This window comes from Fringilla coelebs (genome assembly GCF_963513975.1).
Source record: "Fringilla coelebs genome assembly, chromosome: 1".
NCBI classification, from domain to species: domain Eukaryota; kingdom Metazoa; phylum Chordata; class Aves; order Passeriformes; family Fringillidae; genus Fringilla; species Fringilla coelebs.
Window position 1 is genome coordinate 89,536,177 of NC_140028.1, and position 25,365 is coordinate 89,561,541.

The following is a 25,365-nucleotide window of genomic DNA, read 5'->3' on the forward strand; positions in this document are numbered from 1 at the left end:
GGCTGGAATTTGGCACTACAGTTTTGACCTTTAGCTTTAGTGAAGTGGCTCAGACGATGGCTGCTTGATAAGTAGGTCAAACTAAACACAGCACAGAAGAGATACTGGACAGATAATAGGAGGCTTTTGCCTGCAGAAGCTGGTCTTTTGCAGCTTGTTCACATCAATATGTACAGGGACGATGTATTACAGGAAAATGTTTTGATAAAACAGGAGAAAGGCAGGGCCAATTTATAAGAAAATGTCTGGAGGTAATTATTTTAGACTAGAATAAAATGCCCAAGTCTACACTGAGACTAGGATAATTGCACTCAATAAGGCTAATGTAGGAATTATGATGGTACTTCTCGGTGTGGAGCTTGTGGAGATTTTCAGCTTTTAAAGAATGTTTTTAGAGTACTATCTAAGGAGTAATAAATGTTTTTTAAAATGCTATTTCAGGAAAAAAAAAAGACTTGAAGATACCAGCTTCAATGGAAACAGGATTTAAATAAATCTCAACTGCTTTTAAAGATGTACAGACTTCATCCTAAGTTGTTTTGATTTGTAAAGGGGGAGAGGATTTCACTTATCACTTGAGTGAAATTCTGTATTCTGCTGGTAAAATCTATCCTAAATTACTATTGTATACAAAGAACAAAATGTTAAGTAAGATCCACCTGCAACTGAAACATTCAAGACAATTATCTTTGAGCAAGATTTGTGTGTTACACTTATTTGATATCTGGAAAACTACAACAGTCTCTTATTATTACTGGTTCTTTTCTTGCTGCAAGGTTAACCTACAGAAATAGGAGCAGAAGATTCAGAAGATTCACTTCCCCCAGATTACTCACGCAGGCCTTGCAGCAAACAAACTTTTCATCAGGCATTCTTGTGAGCTTATATTACAGCTGTTCATTTATTTGCATCACCAAAAAGAAGTGGAGGGTAGAAAGAGGCATGCTTCAATAGAATCCCTTCTTAAGGGAAAAAAAAAAAGAAAAAAGGGCACTTGCTCTTTATCAGAAAGAACTGAAAAAGGACAGGTCACTATTACAGCTGTGGATTGCTTATTAAAGACAGAAAGCTGTAGCAAGCAAAAATGAAAATTACTACATAGGTAAAATGCTACCCTGGGCACTTAAAATATTTGAAAGCTGTAACAACAGCTTTTTCCAAAGACTCACTGACATCTAAGAATGTCATATCTGGCAGCAAATTAAAACAAATCTCCATTAGGCTGGTAATTGCTTATTGTCCCCATTGTCAAGATAGCTAAATTGAGATGTAGTGAGTATATTGAATGGCCACTCAGCACAGGGTGTAGCAGGCAGAAGGACACTTTACATGCAAGATAATGAACTACAAAATTACATTTTTAAGGAAATACTGTAGATTCATCTGACTTGCACTGACAAGCATATTTTCTCTGCCATAGGCACAATCAATGAATGAAAATGACTATTTCATATTATGTTGAAAATACATGGAATTTTTACTCTCTGGGACAATCCTGCTCCCAAACATACATTAGATACGTACTTTTGTTCTGTGAGCACAGTACCGTCAAATATCCTAACCATATCCATCTTGCCTTGAAATGCTAATTTACACAGTCCAGTCCAGTACCACCACTCCACATGAAGAGCAAAACAGGTTCAGATGCACAAAAGTCTAAAGGTCCTTAATTACACTATTTCCTTCTATTCTTAAACACACTATATTCTTCACTATTTCCTTGGCTTTCTCCTCACACAGTCACACACATTTCAATAGGGTGCCCTTAATAAGTAAAATATTGTCACACATCTTAGCAGAACCACAGTAAGACAGAACTGTGTTAGATCCAAAAATCCATGAACATCTGTTTTTATCACAAACTTTTTACAAAGCAGATAAAGATAAGTGTTATTGTCAGAAGTGACTGCTTGAACATTATTTCAACCCTTTGCACCTGTTTTTGTGTCTGTCTTCTAATTTATTAAGGCATTTCTTTCTCTTTCCTCTGAAGTGTATGCCTGCTGCCAGAGCCAGGAACACTTTCCTGTATGTACTAGTGATCTGTTCCAAGGCAGGCTGGCTGCAGCTGCCCTGTGCAGCTTGATGGAAGGGTATGGGGGGCTGGAAATGGCACAGCTTTGGGATACTGCATGCACACAAATGTGCACACCACAGAATACAGCACCTATAGCTTAGTGGGCCAAGCACCAACTCAAAAATCCTGTCCCCTTTTTGGAAACCCAAGCATAGGAAATCCTCTGATCTAGGCTTATGCTCCCGGGGTTTTGTTAGAGTTCAAGCATTGACAATACAGCTGGGAGAGAAGAAGTAGTTAATATTCTTCCTGACTCTTCACTCTCGTTAGAAATATCCAAATGTGCTACTTAAGAGCTTTTTATAGAAACTTCATGCATTGCTTTGTTGACTTCTGCAGATATGAAGGGTAAATTATTGGTATAATACACTTTGAAATCTATACTTACATGCCCCAAGACATTTCTCTCTTTCTCTCCCCCTCTATAATAAAATACCTTTTTTTACACCAATGTCTACCTCTCGTAAACATTCCACTTTGTTAACGCCTTGACAAACTACTGCTTTTTCCTTTTTTCCTTTTATGCATGTAAGTGGAAGCTGCTGTGTGCAATGATTAACAACTGTGTCTGGAATATATCTACAGCCTTTATATATATCACATTTTTTGTCTAGACCCTGATTCTGCAGACCTTTATGCTTAACTTCACACAATGTGAATCTGTGACTTCCATTCTCACTTTAAAATGTGTAAAAAAAATGAAATTATCACTTGAGCAACTCATTACTTTCTGGAATGGATTTGTTACCAAGCTTCATAGAAATATTTAAATAACATTTAAGCAATTTAAACAACCTGCTAACTTACTGGATTCTAATTTTCTTACACGCACATTTAGTAAAACTTAAAAAAATATATACATCCATAAAAATGAGTCTGCAATTTAATCTTTCAGACTTGTATCACATAAAGGATAATTTACATGAAGCATACTTGCAAGACAACTTGCAGATATGGGTGATATCCAAAGTGAAGTGAAATCAGTACTTCACATGCAGTGACGGGCTCATCACTCATGATAGAATGAGCACTGTTGGCAGGAAACTATGCTTAATATAAATAAACAAGTCCCACCTAGATTTCAGCAATTTCCTGGACAGCAGAAGACAGAGAAATATAAAGACACAATGGCTGAGGCACTGGTTTTAGGACCAGTCAAACATAATCTGCAATGGCTACCCTTCTAAATAAGACTACCAGTACTCATCAGCACTGAGAGCTCCTCCTGTTTGATCAAAGGGCTGTAACAAACCTTTACCTTATAACACTATTTCCATATTTGTGAAGTTTTATTAAAGGTGAAGATTATTCTTTTTTTGTATTAACAGAACAAATTATGTCCCAGATTCTCAGGCTAATTCAGTGAATGGGGTACTACAATTCCTTTTCCTTCGGTAATAATAATTTAGAAATCATTAGGTCTTCTCACATTCACTGATCATAACAGAATAGGATGTAAAAAGTGTGAAATTTTGAACTAAATAAAGGAATCATGTTTAATATTTAAATTTTTTACTATAGAAACCTAAAATGTAGCTAATAATTACAGTCTTCTAATTTATCCTGTTCAAACATTTTTGCATTGCTTCAGACTAAGATGTAAATGCAGATCGTGGTTCTCTCCTGTGTTTGAACCTGCACTCAGATACTTTAGAACTGAAAGGCCTTGTACAATGTGTCATGAAGGGTATGAAGAGAAAGCTGCAGTCTGTTGCTGAGCACAAGTAACCTATATTCTCTTACATGGTTATAACCTCCATTGAGGGAGAGAGAAACTTTTCCAGGTACCATAGAATCAGGGGAAGGTTTGGATTGGAAGGGACCTTGAAGATCACCCAGTTCCAATGCCCTGCCATGGGCAGGGACACCTTTCATAGACCACGTTGATCAGAGTCCCACCCAACCTGGCCTTGAACACTTCCAGGGATGAGGCATCTACAGCTTCTCTGGGCAACCTGTTCCAGTGTCTCATCACCCTAAAAATAAAGAATTTCTTCCTTATATTCAGTCTTTCAATTTAAAAATATTGCCCCCCTGTCCTGTTTCTCAGTCTTTCTCACAAGCCCACTTTATATATTGCAAAGTCACAAAAAGTTCTCTATGAAGCCTCTCTTCTCCAGGCTGAAAAAATCCCAACTCTCTTGGCCTGTCTTCACAGGAAAGGTGTTGCAGCTCTTATTCCATGTTAAGCTACACTTCATAGAATCATAGAATGGTGTTGATTGGAAGGCCATTATTCTGAAAGTTCTACTTCACTTCTCTATGTTCCCAAGTTCTAAAAATTGTTTGTTTTGAGAACTAAACGGTGACCTGTATTAGTCCTCTGAATAGTCATTCAATTAAAAATAATGATATTTGTGTACACCTAAGAAATTATAAATTTGGTGTGAAAGACTGCATATGCAAGTATACGGTAGGTTTAGGAGATGATATCAGTAAAGAACAGGCTGATTACTTTTTTAATATGTTTCAGCAGTTCTTCTAATCTGATGATAAACACGAGCACTTTATTAAATGAAAACAGAACACTGTATCAATGTAGATGGTGGACATAAACTCTTACATTTATACCCAACATAAAATTAATTTTTCATGTTTATATTAGAGAAAAATATTCATTGCTATCATCTCAAATGTAACACATAGAAGCATGTTATTTTAAGGAGCATAAATAATTAGGTATGCAGTTATATTTACTCTCTCTGTTTCCAGAAGATATTTCTGTATGTCTAAAATAATAGTTTTATAAAGCCATGCATCTAAAAAAATTATGTATCCCTTTTCTTTGTCTTCCCTGTTATTAAATCTCTCTCTTTGTTCAGATTCTTCCCACCATCCTTCTTCTTTCCATGACATGCTCCCTCAGTTTTCCTTTGGTCTGACATGTCCTTCAATTTTTTGCATTTTGTCTTGTTCCTACCTTCTACAGGCATGGAGAACTGTGTCTGCCTCTCTTTACCATCTGCAGCTGAGGGTTATGGCTATAATAATCCCAAATAATTATTTTCTCTTCCTCCAAACCTGTACCATAATGGCCTGAACATCTCCACCTATATTTCAAACATTCATTGGCTTGGCTGGGATATCCATGGACCATGACTTCTGCTCCTGGCATAGAAATTTATTTTTCCTGAGCTAATGACCCACATTAAAGGACAAACAGGTTACTGGCTTTTTATGGTTCTTCTTGAAGAAAGAAAGAGTACTTACAGTTTTACTCCAGGTGAGACCTGTGGTGTGATGCTCTTTGATATAAGCTTGAAGCTCAGACCAGATGTTCAGATATGACTTCACCCAATCAACATGGCGTGTGTCGCTGTAAAAAAAGAGGCAATATTTATGTGTGAAAGTACTCAAAACCAGAGAGCAGTGCTGCTCTTGCTTAAAGCAGGTGAAACCCAATGACTGCCTTAAAGCCATGGACAAATCAGTTAGCAGACAGCAAACCAGCCCAGTGCTGCAAAAATTGAAGCTACTACATTGGAGAGCTTCTAGATCCTTCTAGAAGACAAACAAGAGCAAAGGATGCCTCTAGCAGGGAATGCTTCCTGCTAGAAGTGTGTGTTACCATTCTTCTCAGGCTCAAAGTTAACTGAAAAATCCTTACAGCAGGTACCCAGACACAATTTCAGGATGCTGAACTTTGGAAAATTAAATATCCATGGATTCTGTAAGATATTCTGGCTGCCACGTTCAAATGTGGCCAGGGCAATAGTGGGTCATGTTATAGTCATCAGACTACAATATTTATACATGAAGAATTTTTAAAGTACAAGTCACAAGTTGGCTTTAGAATCTTTATCGTTAGTCCTTCAATGGGACTCATAAATGAAACGAGGAAATATGTAGAGAGAAGCTGCTTATAAGATGAAGTCCATAGTTATAACAAATTATTAGTGAATAGTGATTGCTTACAAGGATTTGTATGTCTACCTTCTATTTATTTCCTTTGGAATTTTATCCTTAATAATGCAGAGGACCTGGGTCAACAGGTTTAATCCAAAGCCTGCTGAAGTCAAGGGAGGGCCTTCCATACTTTGGAAGACATTGTGGTCTGATTCAGTGAAAAACAGGAAAAGAATTTCTCATTAAAGGAAGAATTAAATACCTAAATAATGTACTCCATTTATACCATTACATGAGACTTTTTTTTTCTCCAGTGTAAATACTGATGCTATATTGTAAAAATCATCAGTTACCCCAGCACCAGTTACTACCTTCAGTAGGTAAACTCAGGCTTTAGGAATAAGATATAACATATAATATATATAAAATAACATACTATAGATAGCATATCATTTATATTTATACATATTCAAGAAACATAAATACATGTGAAAGGTTTTAATGTTTAAAACCTTCTCTTCACTAAAGAGGAAAAATTCAATAGCAAATACCGTTCTTCACTGGCATATAAAAATCAAGAGCCAAAATCTGGCCTTCAAAAGCATCAAGTCAGTAGGATTTTATACATGACTTTTCAAAGAGGGCATAAGAAGGACCTGAATTTTTTTCTCTTTTTCCATCAGTTCACATATATCATTAATGGAACTTTTTTTTGTAAATTCCTTGTGCTCTTTAAGAATAGTGAAGTGGTACAGAGAAAAATCAAATTAGGAGCTATGGAATTTGAATCTGTATATATCTACCACCTAAATACATATTTTTCAAGCCAAGAGCAAGAACAGCAACAGTATGAGAGCACAAATGAGAGGAGGATGCACAGCAGCCAGCTAGCCACACGTCGCTATGTAAACAGGCATTTACATATAAGCTCATGATGCTGGAATGCCAGATAAATTAAAAATAATCTTAAAATGTGCAGAGGGTGAAAACCAGTACTGCTAACACTGCTGCCATTCTCACTGCAGCATGCTGCAGGTCAGAGGTGAGGAGGGGAAACTATACTACTGCAAGAAGGTTTCATCAAATGCTTTTTAGTTTACAAAACACTTCCCGTGATAGCACTGTGAACCCTACAGGTACGGTTAATTCTTGGTTCTCTGGCTAGTTGATACTGGAGCTTGGCAACATACCTGTTCTTGTAGTCCTTTAATACCCTGTTAGTATAAAAGGTAGCAGCATCATTCATCTCCTTGACATAAGGGCCTGGTTTAGGAGACTAGGACCATCACCCCATGGTAGCAGGAAACAACAGAAGGAGAAAGGAAGTAAAACATTAGTCACACACCTCCCCTGACATACTAGGTTTATTACCTTCTTGGGTGTAGTAGGCTGAAGAACTACATAGATGAGACTGCAGAGCTCTGCAAGATTTGGAACTATCCTGGGCTGCACCATCCAGAAGCTTCTGAACAGCCCTCCCAACCATATATGTGCCACTCACCACTGCTATCCACCCAAGGGCAGGGATGCTCTCACTGACAGCTGACAGGTGGTTGAACATCTTACTTCCTCTGTTCCTTTCTCTGAAGTTCTGGATTTCCTGAATCTTCTCTGATATTGGCTTGAGAAGCATTGCCACCTCATTCTGTAAAAAAATGGGAGAAGAGAGGGGAAGGGGAAGGGGAAGGGGAAGGGGAAGGGGAAGGGGAAGGGGAAGGGGAAGGGGAAGGGGAAGGGGAAGGGGAAGGGGAAGGGGAAGGGGAAGGGGAAGGGGAAGGGGAAGGGGAAGGGGAAGGGGAAGGGGAGAAAACTGCTGTTAACAGTGTGTGGTCCAAAAGCACCATGTGGTTTAATATTGTCCTTGCCGTCTGATTTAACATCCATAAAGGTCATAATAAATTTCTACATTACAGCAACAGTTTAATTACCCTCCTATAGTTGCAGTGATAAAATGCACAGACATTAAGTATTAATAATTTGTTGCAGCAAAAATTGTTGTCAGCACTGGCAGCATTTTCACATGCTGCCCAGATTAAGACCCATATCGACCCCATAGCTCAGAGTTAGCATAATGGTTGTCATTTTCATTTGATATCCCTGAACTTCTTCAGATTCTTGAGCTTTTCATGTTATTAACCAAGTTGTTTCTCCCAAGAAACACAAACTACTTGTTAGTTGCCTGTTACCATCTGGCAACAAGACTGAGAAAGTAATACACTGTAGGCAAGATCAATTTTACCTGTCCTTCTTGATACATTTTAATGTTTTGGCTGCAAGCAATGTCAGAAGATTTCATGGGAAATATGCTGCCTGGAAGCGATGGTTTGGGGAAGTTCTCCTGAGTTAATCAGAAACAAATGGTATCCATGGGAATGACTGCTGAGTGGAAGGAATAGTGTCTGGAGCGAAGAGAAAAGCAAAATGAATGCAGAAGCTATCCAAGCTCTTTCCTGTGCAAAGTGAATGCTAATCACACTGGTCCAGTGTCTCAGAAAAACGAATTTAGAGCACTAATTCACGGGGAAAAAAATCTTCCACTCAGAAAACAGCAGACTGAGGGACATGGAGTCATCAGTTTACAGGCAAAACAACTGCTGTACCTTGCAACCCTTTAATAGTACGAAAGTATGCTCACCAAACCCATATAATGTCCCACCAAAGACAGTGCACCATTCTGTTCCTCCCTGGCACTTGACTTGGAAATCACTCAGGATTGCAGCAGAACTCTGCATTTTTTCTCACCTTTTCCAGGACTATTTGTGATGTGCTTGCTGCAGACAACTAATCCTCATGATCTTGAGGACTAATGTTACCATGACACATGCAATATGATGGGCACATATGTCCTGCTTGATCTCTGCCATTTTAAGGTTTTTCTTTTCACCTTTCCAGAAGACTTCAGCATTAGAGAATTTTATGTCATCTTAGAATGTTTGCTATGGATCAGCACGGGTCAAAGACACTTCAAAAACATGCCAAAAAGAGGTTGTGAATTTTGAAAATTATTTTGATCTACCTACAAAGCCTGAACATTTTAGTGGTAATTTTGAGAAAGGCCTATGCATCAGAAATACATGGGGATATGTGATCTTCCCTACAACAAAATGGGTTGGGAGAAAACAAATATTTACAGTATTACTGTGAAATGAAAAGATTTTTTGTTGATGATTTAATGACCAGCACAAGTCATTAAGTCTGAAAAAGCCCTGAAACCCCCATGATTTGTAGTGCTGAAAACACGATCTTGTTGCCATAACATGATAAAGTCTGCAGAAATTCTCCTTTCTAATTTTTGCTTGTTTACAACACACTGCAGCTGGTATTTTCTTGGGTATTTTCTTATTTTTTGGGGAAATCTTTCAAGACAGTAGTTAACAAAACTGAAATTTAAGAAAGTGCTTGTTCTGCTTTGATATTATGCCAGTTTTCCTCCCATAAAGTCTGAGGGATATTTACAGTCCTGAGCTTACTGTGAATCTTCATGGCCCAGTTCCAGACAAAGCGAATATCAGGCCTAAAAATACAGCTTCACAGATGCCTGGTATATCTAGACAGCACTGGGAGGCAGCACATTTCTGTGGATAGTGCACAGAAGTGGAAGTCCTTAAATGAGGGTTCTCTTTGCAGCTCTCCCACCAAATTTCATCAGGTATCAGGAAAGCTGGGTTAGCTTTCTGTACTTCTGTTTCCTAGATATGAAACGGTGTTAACATAGCTGTTTTATTTTGTAGAATACTTTGATTTCTATAGATAAGAAGGTAAAGTTATGGTCAAACATTTCTCTGAATGACCCACAATGACCCACACCTCCTCCTATTCCTTCTAGAAAAGCTCTCAGCCACGTCTCTGAGGATCTTCTGTCAGTGGCACAGAAATTATTTCTGTCCCTCAAAACACAAGACTTAATCTACCCCGTGATTACGTATTTATAGGAAATGTTTATAAAAATGTAGTGGATTTATTTAATTTCACAGAACCTGCATAAGTTTTAAAGATGAAATATGTATTGCTAAGGGAAGTTTCTCAAAGTAATCATTCCCTTGGCACTGCAGTGGCACCAGAGTGGGCTTGAGGCTTTGCTCAGCTCTGTTGCACGTGAGAGTCTTGGCAGAGCAGCACAGTCTGCCACCCGTTCACTCATCCTCTTCTGCAATGGCTGCACAAAATATGTGTGTTTGTGGAACCTCCTTGTCTTCCAAGTTTCTGTGTAAGAGTTTGACCAGGAACACTGCCTGCAAGGAATCACAGAATTGAGTTCTGTCTCAGTTCTAAATTTTTAGTTAGTGATTAAACTGCAGATGAATTACAGTGTATATGGCATATGGGTATAGAAAGGCTCATTAATTCCGGCAGTAATCAGTCTGGTTTGGCTTTACAATGCAGAAACAGTTGTGCTGAGGGTTCTAGAAGAATAATCTCTTTATTGCAATGAATATTAAAACAGCTGACTTAATAAAATTAACGTCTATATTGTATCTCTAAGAAAAGGGAATTCCAGGAGATGAATCAGAACTGTTGGAAAAATCTTCAGCATGCCTTTGGCATGTGATAGATACAATTTCTTGTCATTTAAGACACAGCACAGTTGTTTAACAGAAATTTAAGAGTCTCTTTATAAACACCATTCCTATTATCAGTTTGGCTGAAATGCTTAAAAATGCAACATGGGCACAACTGACAAATATCAGAAGTAATTCCCAGTATCCTTTTTTCTTTTTAAAATAATGATTAAAACCAGATTGTCACTTTAAACACAAATAACTAGACAACCAGCTAGCTTATAATATTTTATAATTCTTATTAGAAAATCAAAAGTAGAAGACTATTGCCATGATTAGCTAAAACATTCCAAAAAAGTTCCAGCATGCAAAAGAACTGCCTTAGGCTCTGGCTTCAGACACTCAACAGTCTCAGCCCAGTCTCATAAAATGGCCTGGAATACCAGTACTCCAATAGACCACACTACACAGACTTTCTTCTCCTTCACATATTTTCATTACCCACACAAAAAATTCCCCAGGTGACTGGCTTAATAGGACTGGTGGACAGGGACACTCAGTTCAGGAGAAAGGCCAAAGTTTTGGGGTTTGTGATGTTTGATATCTGCCTGTAAAGTCACATTAAACTGAATGGCTTGCTTAAAGTTTGGCTGCTTGAGTCAGTGATTACTTGAAAATCTCAGGTTTAATTTGGGAAAATGGCTATTTTCTCATGACCACTGCTGTCCAGAAACCTGCCAGCATGAATCACAAAGGCACAAAACACAGCAGGTAAATAAAAACTATAGTTTTAAAGATCTTATGTATTTTTAAGCTAATCTTACATGGTTTTGAGGGGGGAGATTGTTTACCGAAGGATTTTTATGTTGATGAGTGGCAACACAATTCAGACCTCACTACTACAGTGTTCAAATCAACCTGACCTATTATGAAAAAAACATGTCAAGAGAACAAATATCCTTTTAAGTTATGCAAAATGAGGGCATGGCAACCTTTGGCGTAGGAGCAGCAAAAGAAAACTCAGAGAATCTGGAATCAACAGCCCCTTCCTTTTACTCAGCTGCAACCCGAACAGCGTGAGTACAACCTTTATTCCATGGTGTACAGTTCTGTTAGTTTCTCCTTCACACGTACATAAAATCTCCATCATACTTGCTTTGTATTTTTAAGGGGCACATTTGAAACATGGAATTGATCTCAATCAGGTGTCTTTGTATGTGTTGGCAAGCAGTGCCGCCTAATAGGAATGGTTCTGCAGAGCAAAACAGTTGGTGCTGAGGCTCCAATATTCACAGTATGCATGTAAGGGAGGTGCTATTTGGGACTAGCTATAAATTGTGGTTTAGATGTTGCCTGGGAGTGGATCTTCCACTTAACTTCATCAGAAAGATACCCACTTTGTACACCTTAGACTGCTCGATAATGTGAAACATGACATAGTAAACGGGGCTGATTTAAAGGAGAAATACAGTCCCACAGTGAGCTAAAACACTAACATAGACACAGCCATTAATCTCTGCAAACAGCCTAGTACAGTCCCATCCCACATTTCATCCTTTCAAGGGATGAAAGATGTCATGGATAGCAACCACCACACTCAGTTCTAACAATTTAGCAGGCAAGCATCTGCTCCCAGCTGAGAATTGATTCCTTCTACTGTAAATGAGGAAAGAAATATCCCTGAGGAATTATTTGCACACATTAATAGATATTAGATGACTATATGTTAGAAGATATTAATAGATGTGAAGAAATGGACTCTAGAGGTGCTGGCCATTACTGTTGAGAGAGCCTAGAAAAATACCTTACACAACATTCATACCTTGATGGTTTAAAGATGATGAGCAGAAGCTCATCCTGTGTCTACAGGAATAAGATCACCAGTGAGATGCATTTCTCCTATGAGTGGCTGTGATTTTAGAACTGAAATAGTTTTCGATTAACTGTAATTTCCCATTTTTTGTATTTTCAAAATCTGTAAAGAAGACTAAGTTTGTACCTTTTTTGGTAGGTATGCAGTTTAAGAAAGGACTGTGGTTTTCTTTAACTCTTTATTTATAGCCTGGATGGAATCAGTGTTCAGATTAGGCTGAGAAATAATCTATTTATTTAAGTATATATAAAATATAATTTTTTTTACCCTACTCCACCTTAATCCAGTGTTTTCTCTGCAACTATTTTCTGACTGGCTGTAGAGACCACAAGTGAGATTCTTCTCTGAGATCACTACATTCATGTCCCTCTAGTAGTCTGATATTTTCAGGGTTCAAACCTCACCTCCTACCTAACTAAAGAAAGACATTAATTTATTATGGCCTAGTTTTCTTAGAACGTAAATCTTCAACATAGTGGTGTAACAAGTATTTCATGTGTTGGTCAACAGTACAGGTTTTGCCACTTCAACTCACTGCTGTGCAGCAGCAGAACTATGACACAGAGAGACAAATCTGCATAACTGTCTGGTCAGCTACATCAGCACAGAAGCTTAGACACATTTGTGTGCTTCCAAAGTGACTTAATTGGTATTTGGCTTTTATTCCTCTTAGATAGCACAAAAATTCTCAATCTCATAGCCAATATCAGCTGTAGCAGTTTTGTCCTTTGTGGGAAAAAACCAGGGAATACCAACCCACAACCCCACATGACAAATTACTACTTTAGTAATTTGTGGGTTTATTTTTAAATATAAACTCTGAGGCAGGGCAAATGGAGAGGAATGTGAAAGATAAATCACTTCTAACCAGTGGAGAAATCCAGGGCCTGATACAACCTGCATGCATCAGTTTACAGCAGTGCAGAATCACACCCACTGCCTTTGGCTGGGACTGGCTGGTTCTTAAATTGACTTGAATGTTCTGTGTGTTGTATTCTTGTCCACTGCAGCTTTCTGTGGCCAGTATTTTCAACAAGAAAGGGTCCTCCTGTTTTAGGCACACAGGCAACACCCCACAATTAATCAACAAGAACAATTACACTAATAAACTGCTTTCAACTTTTTGATTTACTACTCCTAAATCCTGCTGCTGTGATTATAGTCCATGTCAGTGGGATCTGGGGCATTCTAGGTAGCAAGGAGATTCTGTTAAGCCACAGTTTCTTTGTTCACAACATCGGAGATCCTATGAATCTTTGCTAAGAGCAATCACCTTTCATGGGGCAAGTCCCAGGAAAGAGATGTTAGATATTGCAGGTTTCCATCTTTGGCCAAACTGTAAGACTGTCCAGTTTGTTGAGCAGTCCTGGAACTGACATAACTTTTGGCATTCACACATGTGGTCTGATTTAGACCAAAGTAAAACTTGAAAAAAAGAAAATAATTTAAAAACTTGTGAATCAAAAAGCCCTGCTTTTCAGTCATCTGTACTCCCAGTGCTTTCCTTTTTAGAAGGTTAGAATTGTGGAACACAGGAAAGAATTGTGGAACACAGGAAAGAATTGTGTAACACAGAGAAAGGAGAGTACTAGTTTGGATTTGTATTTAGCAGAAATAAAGAATACGGTACTTAATGGGAGAGGGAGTGTCCTATTAGCTTAGCTCAATAAGGTCTCACATGGCACAGTATGAATATGAACATTGCTGCAGGGACTGAAAACTATCCTGGTGATTTTTGGACATTATGTTACAAACAGCAGAATTCCAGTAAAGGCTTGCAGATCCCTAGAATTGCTTAGCATGTTAAATGAGGAACCAGAGTACACAGGTACACTGGAGGTCACAAGTGCAAGGAGCCTTTTGTTACTGGAGCCTAATTCTTGCACAGAATGTGAATTGCTGGCAAGTCTGCGCCTGGGGATGTTGGTGTGAGCCAGTCTAGAGCTGCCACTGATGTGAATCTCTGCCTCTATTCTGTACAAGCTGGGTGATGCTGCACTGATCATGGCCCTTCTGCATTCCCATGATCCCTGAGTGTCTCTGTGCCTTCTTACTGCTGAGTGCACTGCCCCTGGGGCAGAAATGAATCTCAAATGCATCCACCTTTTATTGACCTGGGAGGTTTGGCAAACACAAGTGAAGAAAGTGAAATGGAACCAGGATTCCTAGAGAAGTTAACTAAAAGAAAGACATTGAGGGGCTGGAGTGTGACCAGAGAAGGGCAATGAAGCTGGTGAAGGATCTAGAGAGTGAATCCTATGAGGGGCCAGTTAGGGACCTGTGAGTGTTTCACCTGGAGAAAAAGAGGCTCAGACAGACCTTATTGCTCTCTACCACTACCTGGAAGGAAGTTGCAGTGAGGTAGAGGTTAGTTTTTACATCCAGGTAACAGGTGACAAGACAAAAGAAAATGGCCTCAAGATGCAACAGGGGAGTTTTAGATTGGAGTTTAGGAAAAATTTCTTCACTGAAAGGGTTGTCAAGTACTGGAACAACCTTCCCAGGAAAGAGGTTGAGCCACCATCCTTGAAGGTATTTAAAAGATGTGCAAATGTGGTGCTTAGAGACAGGGTTTAGTGGTGGAGTTGGCAGCGCTGGGTTTATGACTGGTGACATTAAAGACCTTTTCCAACCTAAACGATTCTATGAACTGAAAATACAAGGAGTTTGAGGCTGATAAAATGTAGATGAGTGATTCGGAGACAGAATTATGAGGTAACAGGTGTCAGGGGCCTATCTGGATGTGAAACAGAGTAAGACTTTGCAACAATATCCAAAAATGAGCCTGTGAACTCTGCACTGCAGTGGGTTAGTGACTGGAAACTGTTGGTCCATCCCTGCGGCTGTGACCATGCGTCACATGCAGTTGTAGGCTTGCAGATAACAGAAGTATGCCAACAGTTTGGCAAGATTTCAGAGGACAGGACCGAGGGAAGGGGTTCCCTTTCGAGCTCAGGACTCTCAGGCTCCTGTCCATGTCACTCTTGGCACCTTCTCTGAGTTTGAGGCCTGAGGACCTTAAAAGGAATGAACTAAATTCTTCCTTAAGCTATTTCTAGACATAGAGGAGCAGGTTAGCAGCAGTGAACCAGCTGAGGGAATGGCATTGAAATTCAGCCCAAACTCTTTTGCATAAAAATGTAGTAAATTAACAAAGTGAGAAGTATCCTACTGTTTGTATTTTTGGAAAACAGTAAGGGTCATCCTAGTAAGCATTAGGAAAAGTAGGGGGAAATGGAATGACATAAGCAAGTCAAAGTAATTAGAAAACAAATCCTGCTAGAATGCAGAATAATAAATCCCAGGAGTCCTGTTATTGAAGTACTTTAAAATAGAAGGAGAAGAAAATGAGCAATCCCACACTGACAGAGAATAGGGAACTGTGAATCTTCATCTTTTGATTTCTACATAAAAATCCTGAGAATGAGTTCTTTATTCAAAGATTTTGCCACAACTATTCTAATCCTACAATAGACTTCTTTTTCCTTTTGCTTGGCTATAAAAAATAAAAACAGAAGGACTTGTTCTCATGGCTCTAAGTCCAAATTCAAATACAGTTTTTTGGGTTTCTGTGAGGTGGGGTAAGAAAAAAAGGGAAAGCTCTCCTTTACCTCTCACTTTTTTCCACCCCTCTCCTCCCACCTGTGTGCAGGATCTGGATATTTAAGCTAGGTATTTAATTGGAATGTTTGTCTGCACAATGTTAGGAATAAATCCATGAGCTTTGGCAGTCATATGAACTCAGCATTCTTCTCTAATGAGAAATTACGTAATCATTTATAGTCTGAACTGCATCTGTCATTTAAATCTGTTTGTAGTACTTCTCACCACGAACATGCTCATCCTGCATATGCTTATATTGATTCACAAAAATAATAATCTCATTAATTTGTTCTCAGTATAGGAACAATGGATTCCTCAAGCCCTCAAAGCAACTCTTAAAACTGTTTGAACGTTTAAAGTGAAATATAACAACTCATAAAGAGAAGGCAGTATATGAGTCACCATTCACAAAGAATTTAATGCAGTGACTTTGAGCAGTGATCAGCATTCATGATCGCAAATTAAAAAAAGTTGTTAAACAGATAAATTTGCTCAGGGAGACTAATAACTTTTAAAATTATTATGCAATGAAATAAAAAACACATTTCAGTCAGAATTGAATTTGGCTTAGACTGTGGGAAATAGAAAATCAGATCCAAACTGTTTCAGAATGTTTTGTGAAGGTTTATGCTAAAACCTGTCTTCTGAATAGCCCAAGCAACATGCAAACATATGGTCTGAAAATATCTTTTTAAACAACTTCTCACAGATTACAGCAATATTCTAATTTATTTTCCCATCTTCTGTGCAGTCTTTTATAAACTCATATATTCTCTTATACTATTTATAGTAGTAAACAATTTATAACAGACGCGCTTTTTTTAATGTTTGAAGTTTTGCATCAGATAATAATTTCTCATGAGTAGATGGATTGAAAAATCCTATCTTGCTGAATGAGCCTGTATCTAGCAGCCATTAGCTGGGACATACACAAACAGGAATATCAACTGGTGGTTTTGTCATGTGATCTCTTCCACTGCACATACAAATATAGAACATGACCATAAAAAGTAACAGAACATGCTCTCTGCAAAGTAATTTATTGCAGTTGATGCTAGATTGGTATGCCAGCTGGAATTACCTTCCTGGCTCCTACTATTTTCACATATACAGATAATAAAGGCTGCGCACTGCAACAGATTCCAAATGAAAAAAAAATAGCATTATTAACAAGAAGCAAAACTCCACAAAAGCAACTTTTAGCAATCTTGACTGTTTGAAAATGTTTGCTAGTGACTCATAGCACGAATTCAAGAGCAAAATTAATTCTACGACTTCACCATTTTCATAGAGAGAAAAAAATACCACTTTTTGATGATATATGTTTCTCTCTTTGCTGAGCACAAAAATATCCAAAGATTATTATAGATATAGGAGCTTTCTTTTTGTTTGAATTCTTTATTCATTAGTTTGTAAGCTGCAAGAGCTGAGCTAATTTATTTTTCCAGCACATTTTCCCCTCCCTCTTTTTTTTTTAAAGGCACCATGTATGACATCCCAACCTGACAGGAACTCAGTAAATCCCCTCAGTCTCCACACCGCTGTCTCTGAATGTCTACAAAGCTCCTATGCCATAATCGCAACTCGCTGGCTCATTCACAGCTTTACATTATAAAGCAAACAGTCTAGACAGCTGAATGACAGAATTACTCTCTTTTCTCTTGCATTTATAGATATGCTGTCATCTTCATTTGCTTTTCTCTACTCTGTGCATTCTGATACACTAATGATCAGCTTTCCTGTTTGGATTCCACACTGACTCCATGGCTCTAGGCTATAAATACAACCAGAGCCAAGATGACATCACAGCAATAAGGTCCCGGGGGAGCAGAGGCAGGATGCCTATTTCTTTCCTTCTCCAGAGTTAGCTGGTGATTACCAGCTTTTTCAAAATGCTTAACCAATGTGACTTTAGATTAGAAAGTTTTTTCCTCATTGTGATGGAGATATAAAAAACCTAATGCCTGGAACCATCACTCTGCAGTGGGAAAAAAATACTCAATTTATACAGAATAGGCAGACTTCAATTATTTTCACATCTGTCCATAGTATAATTGAGGGTATCTGTGCAAAAAAAATATATGCAAAAAGAGAAAAAGAATGGACAACAGTGTGTGTTCTGATGTCTATAAAAATGTGTAGCTAACAGTTTTTACTATGTTTAAAAAAAACATAAGTAACTGGACTAGGTTTGCTCTCACTGATAGAAAGAAACTTTAGTCAGTAATATTCCTGGTATTTTAACTTTGGAATGATGTGTACACACATATCATGTGGCACTTCCTCTATGCTAAAGGACAGTTAAATGATAAAAGTGTATTTTCTTGCCTTTAACAAGATGCAGAAATCTATGCAAGCCTGAAAATGTACAACTAAGACATATGGATGGCCAGGTCTGGTGTTGTTTATGACAAAATTTTTATTATTTGTCACTTTTCTTAATGGTTCTGTAACCATCATTCTAGGTTGCTGGAGAATCTCTTTTTACCTCTATTCTTTCTTTGCTGTTTGGTTTATTAGCATGTTTTGTTGACATTTTAAAATGAAAATTTCTAAACTTTACAGTTGAAAAATCTGAAACTCGACCTCTGACTTGAGGTCAGAAAGTTGTAAGGGTAGGAGCAGGGAGAAGCCATTGCCATTCTCACTGGAAAAGCAGAGAAAATCCTACTGATAGCACATCAGCACAGGAGGCCAAACCAGGACCCACAGCTTATTGTTGTACCAGAGCTGGGACAATCCCAACACTCCAGAACACTGCATTACATTATGGGCCATCAGAAACTGGTCACTGGGGAATATTTTACCTATGAACATGTAGAATTTTGTGGGCCACTAGGTGCAATTGTATTCACAGCCAATATAAATGACTGCTCGAGGCCTGTACCAATGGGAATTTTACCTGTTCTGTGTGAGCCATGACCCAGTTTTACTCCCTGAGATTAGGGACAGCTGGAAAAACAACTGATCCCTTCTTGTCTGTAACTCTGAAGTCTACCCTTGAATATCTATGGGCGTTTTTTTATTTTGCTTAGGCACCCTTGCCATTAAAACATACTGATTAGAAAAACTTCTAATTTGTGTCTCTAAGAACAATAGTGACAGCAAAACTTCAATAAATTATACCATGTGCAGAGAGCTCTGATTCACAAAAATGAATTTTAGTGCACTTTGGAGCAGGGAACTAGTGGAAAAAGACAGAACTGAAGGCCATGATGAGACTGTGGAAGGGAAGACTTAATTCTCGGCATACTCCAGGGAGGAAGGTTCAAGGGTGGTCCCACAGAAGAGCTAACTGATTGTTATTGCCAGGAATGATAAAGTGCTATTGGCCCTGAGCCTTCGAGAAACTACAAATGAGATTCATAACTACTCCACAGCTTCCCTGAGTTTTCTAGTGAGGGGAGAATTTTAACAGTTGCCACTGAAACAAGTATATACATCAGCTCGATAAAAGTTTATTTTTCATTTTCTTGATAAAATGCTTTCCCTTCCTCCCAAACTGTCCTAACCTGGACCTCAGTTTGGGGAATACTGAGTGTATGGGCTAATATAGGTTTTTCTCTCACTGGCTTATACCCTGACTTCAATGTCTACTACGTAGCATCCCTGGGGGGCTGACAAATAGCCATTCTATTCCATGGCATTTCCAGGTTCCAGAGAAAGACTGATCCCACTTACAAATGTAAAGTGGACACTCCTTTGCTTTCTTCAATGATCTTATATTCATCGGTTCATCACAGAAAAGGTTCTTAACCCCAGACCATGGCTTTCTGATTATTACAGCACCATGCTAATAAAAGTGAAAGCAAGCCCCCAAGTGCACGGTATAAATAAAGGAACAAACAAAGCAGATGCAGGATCGATAACATATGGCAGCACAGACTTTTTTATACACTGCCTCTTGAAGCTCCAGGTCACTTTCCTTACCTCTTGAGGCTCTTGACATTGAGATGCTAACAGCAAGAAAGATCTCTGCGCTTGGAAAGCAGCACGTACCATCTCCGCCTGTAACAAAAGGAGGAATATAAATTAAACCTTAGCCTGTAACCTCCAATGCCTCTTTGTGGCAGCTGAAAGTCAAGTGTGACAGCTCAAATCTTCCTTGCTGCTTCTCATCAAAATCACAGCAACAAAGACTGGAAGAAATGTATTAAAGTACTAGCTTAGCTATAATTTTTTTTTTTTACACCTAAGATTAAATTCTCTATCTTCTTCAGACAGGAAATAAAATGAGTCGATAAGCAGGCTTTTAGTTATAATTCCTACTTTTAGTCACAGGAGGACTTAATTTTAACACTTCAGAGTACGTCTAGGCATTTTTATGGTGATGCTTATACCCAAGTGCATAGCAAGAACTTATTACCACTGGGAACAGCAATCTGCAAGCTTTGTGTTGAACTGCAGCTTAGGCTGTGGTGATGTTCAGGATGAGTTGAACTTGGCACATTTGCTGAGGGACTATGCTGTAATTCATTCCTTGCCCGTGATCTGTGGGCACACTTGATGGCCGTGAGAGATGGTGGCTGAAGGTTTTTGGGCAGTTTTCCACTCACAGAACTCTAACATTTGGGTTAAAGCTGCACCTGATAGTATGCTTTTGTGTCACCACTTTGGATGGGTGATAAATCTCTACACTCATGGGTGTTTACTAATGTTCACATTTCTGGTCTTTTTTGTTTATTTGAACCCTATACATTTTCTGTACATTCATATTGATATACACTGATTTGAATAAGTATTCGAGTATCACCTCTACCTCATCCAGGTGGAGGAGTAGTGACTAGGAAAAAGCATTACTGGTATAGAAAAGAATTATTCATAACTAGTATATATTGCTAAATAAAAACCAAGCCAAACCAAATTCTGTTAAGTTAACCTAATATGAATAGGTACATTTATAATCACTTTGTGAGAGGGTGGGGAAGTGCATGCTGTTTTTCCTTGGGGTTTTTCCAATCTAAAAAGAAAACAAAGTAATTATATACACAGACCAATGTGGATGCAACTTAAAATACATAAAAGTCAGGAAATTTGATGTTGTAGCAAAGTAAAACAGCTAAATTGTGCTTATTAATCTTAAAATGTGATGGCATGAATAAAACATAATCTGTTAGGATGAAAGTCACTGCAAGGAAGATGGTAAAAGAGACCCAGCTTGGACAGTATTTGGGAAGAAAGGGATAATATGGTCTGACACGCTGAGATTTGGAAGGGTATAATCATCTCTATAAATAGATAAAGAAATAAATAATAAGGGAAACCTAAATTTTTCAGCCAGAGACATAAATAACATCAATAATAGCAAGGTTTAGATATTCTTAGACATTTCAAATGACTTTTTTTTGGTACAGAAATTCATAAAACATCAACGTGTGGGTTATTTTAAGCTTAGGAGGGTTTTTGTGTGTGTGAGGAGAACCTTGTAAAACAGCTGAGAAAAAAATTGATATTCCTGAGGAGGAAGCGATTATGAATGAATTCAGCGCTTCTTAGATTGCAAGATGGATAAAAATAAATCTGTAACTAAGGCTTGGTATAAGGCAAACTTTTGGAAAATAGAAAAATCAATGAAAGAAGATGGTTGGTCTGAGGAACTTAATGAGTTGAATGCAGGAAAGGATGGATTTACACTGAGAATGGAAATAGTCTCTTGCACTGGGCAGGAGAAAAAAATTGTAGGAAAGGGTTAGAGTCTCTAAATGAACAAATAATGAAAGCAAGACAATAAGAATAGGTACAAAACCCTCAGAGTGAGAGGAGGCCTGGACTATCAAGCAGAACTTCTTTTCAGGCACTGTAACACGGACAGAAAAGGAATGATGGATAAAGGCTTTTTTGAACTGTACCTTGCATGGGAAAGTAAAACAAAGACATTTTTTTTAGCTACTGGAACAATAAAAAAAACAAAGCAATGAAGCCCTGACACTGCTCTAAAGGGCAAGTTTGGTATGTCTACATTATTTTTGATGTCTGAATTATCTGTTGCTGAATAACATGCTCTTCCCCAATTTCAAAGAAATCAATGTACATAAAGATATTGAAAGGGTAGCTAAGGAGAATGGGAATTACATTATTTGAAAGGGAAGTCAAATATCCACAGCTCAGTGACTGAATTATTTGGTCCATATTATCTTTTCTCCATACTACTGAAGACACTGGCAGATGGAAGAACAAGTAGAAAAGATTTTAAATATATATTATTTGGAGATAGTACTACATGTCAGAAATATGCAATAATGGATTGAGCAAATAACCCCAAGAAAATGGAGGGAAGTTATGTCAAGTGATATCATGACTGTTAGCTTGACTTCAGCACCATGAACATTTAAACCAGCTTTGAAACAAGTGATTAAAACACATGGAAATGAAAAGCAGGAGAAATTACAATGGGATTACTTATGGTTGAAATCATTACTTTTTACACAAAGATAATATGTCAGTACTAGTATGTCTAGGTATCATATAAAATGCTTATTGTGGGTCCTCATGGGAAACTCATTCTTTGAGTGGAAATGACACAATTTAGTATTAAAATTTTTCAGTTGGATAAGAAGCTTGATAAGCAGAGGCAATAGTAAGGCATATTACAGATGGTGTTGAGAAGAGGAAAGTTGCTAGTTGTGTTTCTCAGGGATTAGTTTTAGGAGCAATCAATATGTTTCTTAGTGTCATAAGAGCAAGAATTAGGCGTGCACTCATAACATTCTTGGGCAACCCAAGGTTAGGAGGTTTTAACACAGTCAAGAAGGACTCACTCATCGCTTAAGAAGAGTAAGACAATTTTGTTGGTACAGATAATATGAATTGGAAAAAATTTAGCAATCCTCCCTGGTGCCTTTTTAAAACAATTCATAGTTCTCAGTGCAAATATGAACTGATTAAATGGAAATACTGAAAACTGGAAAATACAAGTATAAAAGTCAGGAAGGTGGCATTGAGAAAAGAATGTATGCAGTTCTACAAAGGATGCGGCAAAGTATTTTTAGTAGATCTACAGAAGTGTTAGTATCATTAAAGAGAATCTCCTCTGGAATTCTGTGCATAAAATTAACAGTCACCTGTTAGAGCTTAAATCAGAGTTGATGCTGAAACAAGCTACTTGGATTTTTAAAGCAATGAGTATCTGTAACACAAAGATAAAATTTAAGTTTTGCTTATTTTTCTTGGCAAGAAAGTGGTAAAGGAATATGACAATTCTTTCTCATAGACAATGCAAATAGTAGAGAATGAAGAAAATAGTAGTGTCAGCACATAATCACAGGTCTGAAAACTGGGCCATGAGTAAATGTGGTCCCAAATTTATAAGATTTCCAACAATGCAAAAAGTTAAGTGCAGAAGGAATCTTTCCAATTCCGCCGAAGAGGCAGCATTCTTTTAAAACAGAGCTTTAAATGCTGATCAAACAGATCATAAACATGAGCAAAGAGTCAGATATAGAAAGTGAAGATTGTTTATTGAGTTCTTGAACACGTACTGAGCCGTAACATCAATGAGATTTGAAAAATGTGTCTGTCTGGCACTTTGTCTACATCGCATTAAACACTCACTTTTGGGATCCCAGTGGTCACTATGGAGGCTGAAGAGGATTTTTTTCTCTACTCTGAATACAAAGTAACAACTGATTTCTTGTCTCATTGTTCATTGCTTTTTGATGAAGCACTGGAATTTGGTCAGAGCTGGAGACTGGCAATTGGATGATACACACTGATGTTCCTAAAAGACTGGCATTTCTTGACTATGCCTCATATGCATGTGAAAACTACTGTCAGATGCGGAATCAGGATTCACTTCTCCTCCAGAACTCTATTACTTCTTCTCTAATGCAGAGTGTGGCTAAGGCCACTTTCTCAAAATGTCTGGGAACTGTCTTTAAGAAATCTTGTACTATTGAGTGTACACAAGCCATAGGTAACACTCTTTTGAGTTACCTGTGCTACATTTAAATGGTGGCTTCTCGCATTTTTTTATTATCCAAAATTTATTATAAGATGTTTGAAACATTCAGTTGTCAGTAGAATATATATTGATTGCAAGGCTTGTGCTATGTGCCCAAAATTTATCCACTCCCAAAAGCTTTTAACTGTGTAGGGATCAGAGCAGCCAGATCTCTCACCTCCGTATGTAAATCTTAATAAAATGATCATGCTAACACAGTATTGCATTTTACAAGTAGAATTTTATAAGAATTCTGCCACAGTGACTTCCTTCTTCCTGCAACAGCATTAAAAACAACTTTCAGAGTTTTACTGCTTCTGAGCATGCCATACTTCTTTCCCTGCATCCCTTCAAAGCAACAGAAGAGCTTCTTATTAAGAATGCATTAGTTCAGTCTATCACCATTCCACTTCTTTGTTGTAGTCTTTCTAACATGACACTTCATTGCTACTTCCTTGTGCTTAGCAGCCAGGCTGTGTAACTAAGAAGCAGCACTACAATCTTGGAGGGAGGTGACTCTTTCATGAGACACCCCCCCCCCCCCAAAATCAGCAAAGACTAATGAGTGAAAACACACCAGAGGGGATCTTTCTCAACATCTTGTGTGGCTCCAACAAAAGACAGCCACAGAACAAATCAGTTGAAACTCTTTCAGTTATATTCAATTATATTAATGAACTTTGAGTGTCAAAAATAGCATAGGAATCGTGAGTAAATTTATCAGAGCAGAGTCCACCACCAACTTGCACACATCTATCTGCAGACAAAAATGGACGTGTTCTGGAGCAACAGAAAATTGACACCTGAAAACTTTGGGTAATCCTTTTGGCATTCCTGGGATTACATACAGACACATCAATCATCAGACAGATTCCTCAGATAAGGTGAATATTTTGATGGAAGCAAATTCCTCAAAGCATTTCCTACTCTGCTTTTAGCAATTTGTTCTAGAGGCTGGAAGAGATGGCTGTGACTTTGGATCTGAATTCCAGGACCATATAACATTCCATGTACCACCCCAATTTCCCCACTGGTAAAGTGTGGAATAATGCATCTTAATCCTTCACCTCAGGTCTGTTTGACAGCTGACTCGAGTGACTGATATGGCTAGAAGAGCTGAAGTTGGACATGAGTGCCATGACAGCCCAGTTCCATGCTGTGGCTGACTACAGTGAGTGATCCCTTGGTCGCCACTGCAGTAACAGCATGGGCTGGTCTCTTCTTAGTTAAGCCTGCAGAGGTTAATGGAGGAATCATATGTATTTAGAAATAATCTTTTAAATAGCAACTGGTTTAACCTTCTCTGTCATAACATAATGCCAAACTCTGATATTTGTCAGAAGCCACTGCTTGAAAAATTGCCAGAGGCTCTGTGAAAGATGTCTAATGAAGACAACATTGCTGACCTGTTTGAAGGAGCATGAGTACAAATTCCACTCAAACTTGCACTGTTTCAAACTGAGTAGATGCAGATGCACTGGACTTGAAGCTTAAATTTCCAGTTTGCTTTGCCTGAGGTTCAGCTCTC

The 25,365-nt window shown here is 38.2% G+C and overlaps 1 protein-coding gene across 1 annotated transcript in view; it reads right to left on the reverse strand.

Moving 5' to 3' along the window:
• Positions 1-25,365, reverse strand: part of CAP2 (cyclase associated actin cytoskeleton regulatory protein 2) — a 68,243-nt gene that overhangs the window by 15,402 nt on the left and 27,476 nt on the right. Inside the window, exons 4-7 of the mRNA XM_084215358.1 lie at positions 19,829-19,906; positions 7,425-7,568; positions 7,114-7,199; positions 5,288-5,393 (exon numbers count right to left, since the gene is read on the reverse strand). Of these exons, the coding sequence (XP_084071484.1) occupies positions 5,288-5,393; positions 7,114-7,199; positions 7,425-7,568; positions 19,829-19,906 (414 nt within the window). The remainder of the gene's footprint in view (positions 1-5,287; positions 5,394-7,113; positions 7,200-7,424; positions 7,569-19,828; positions 19,907-25,365) is intronic.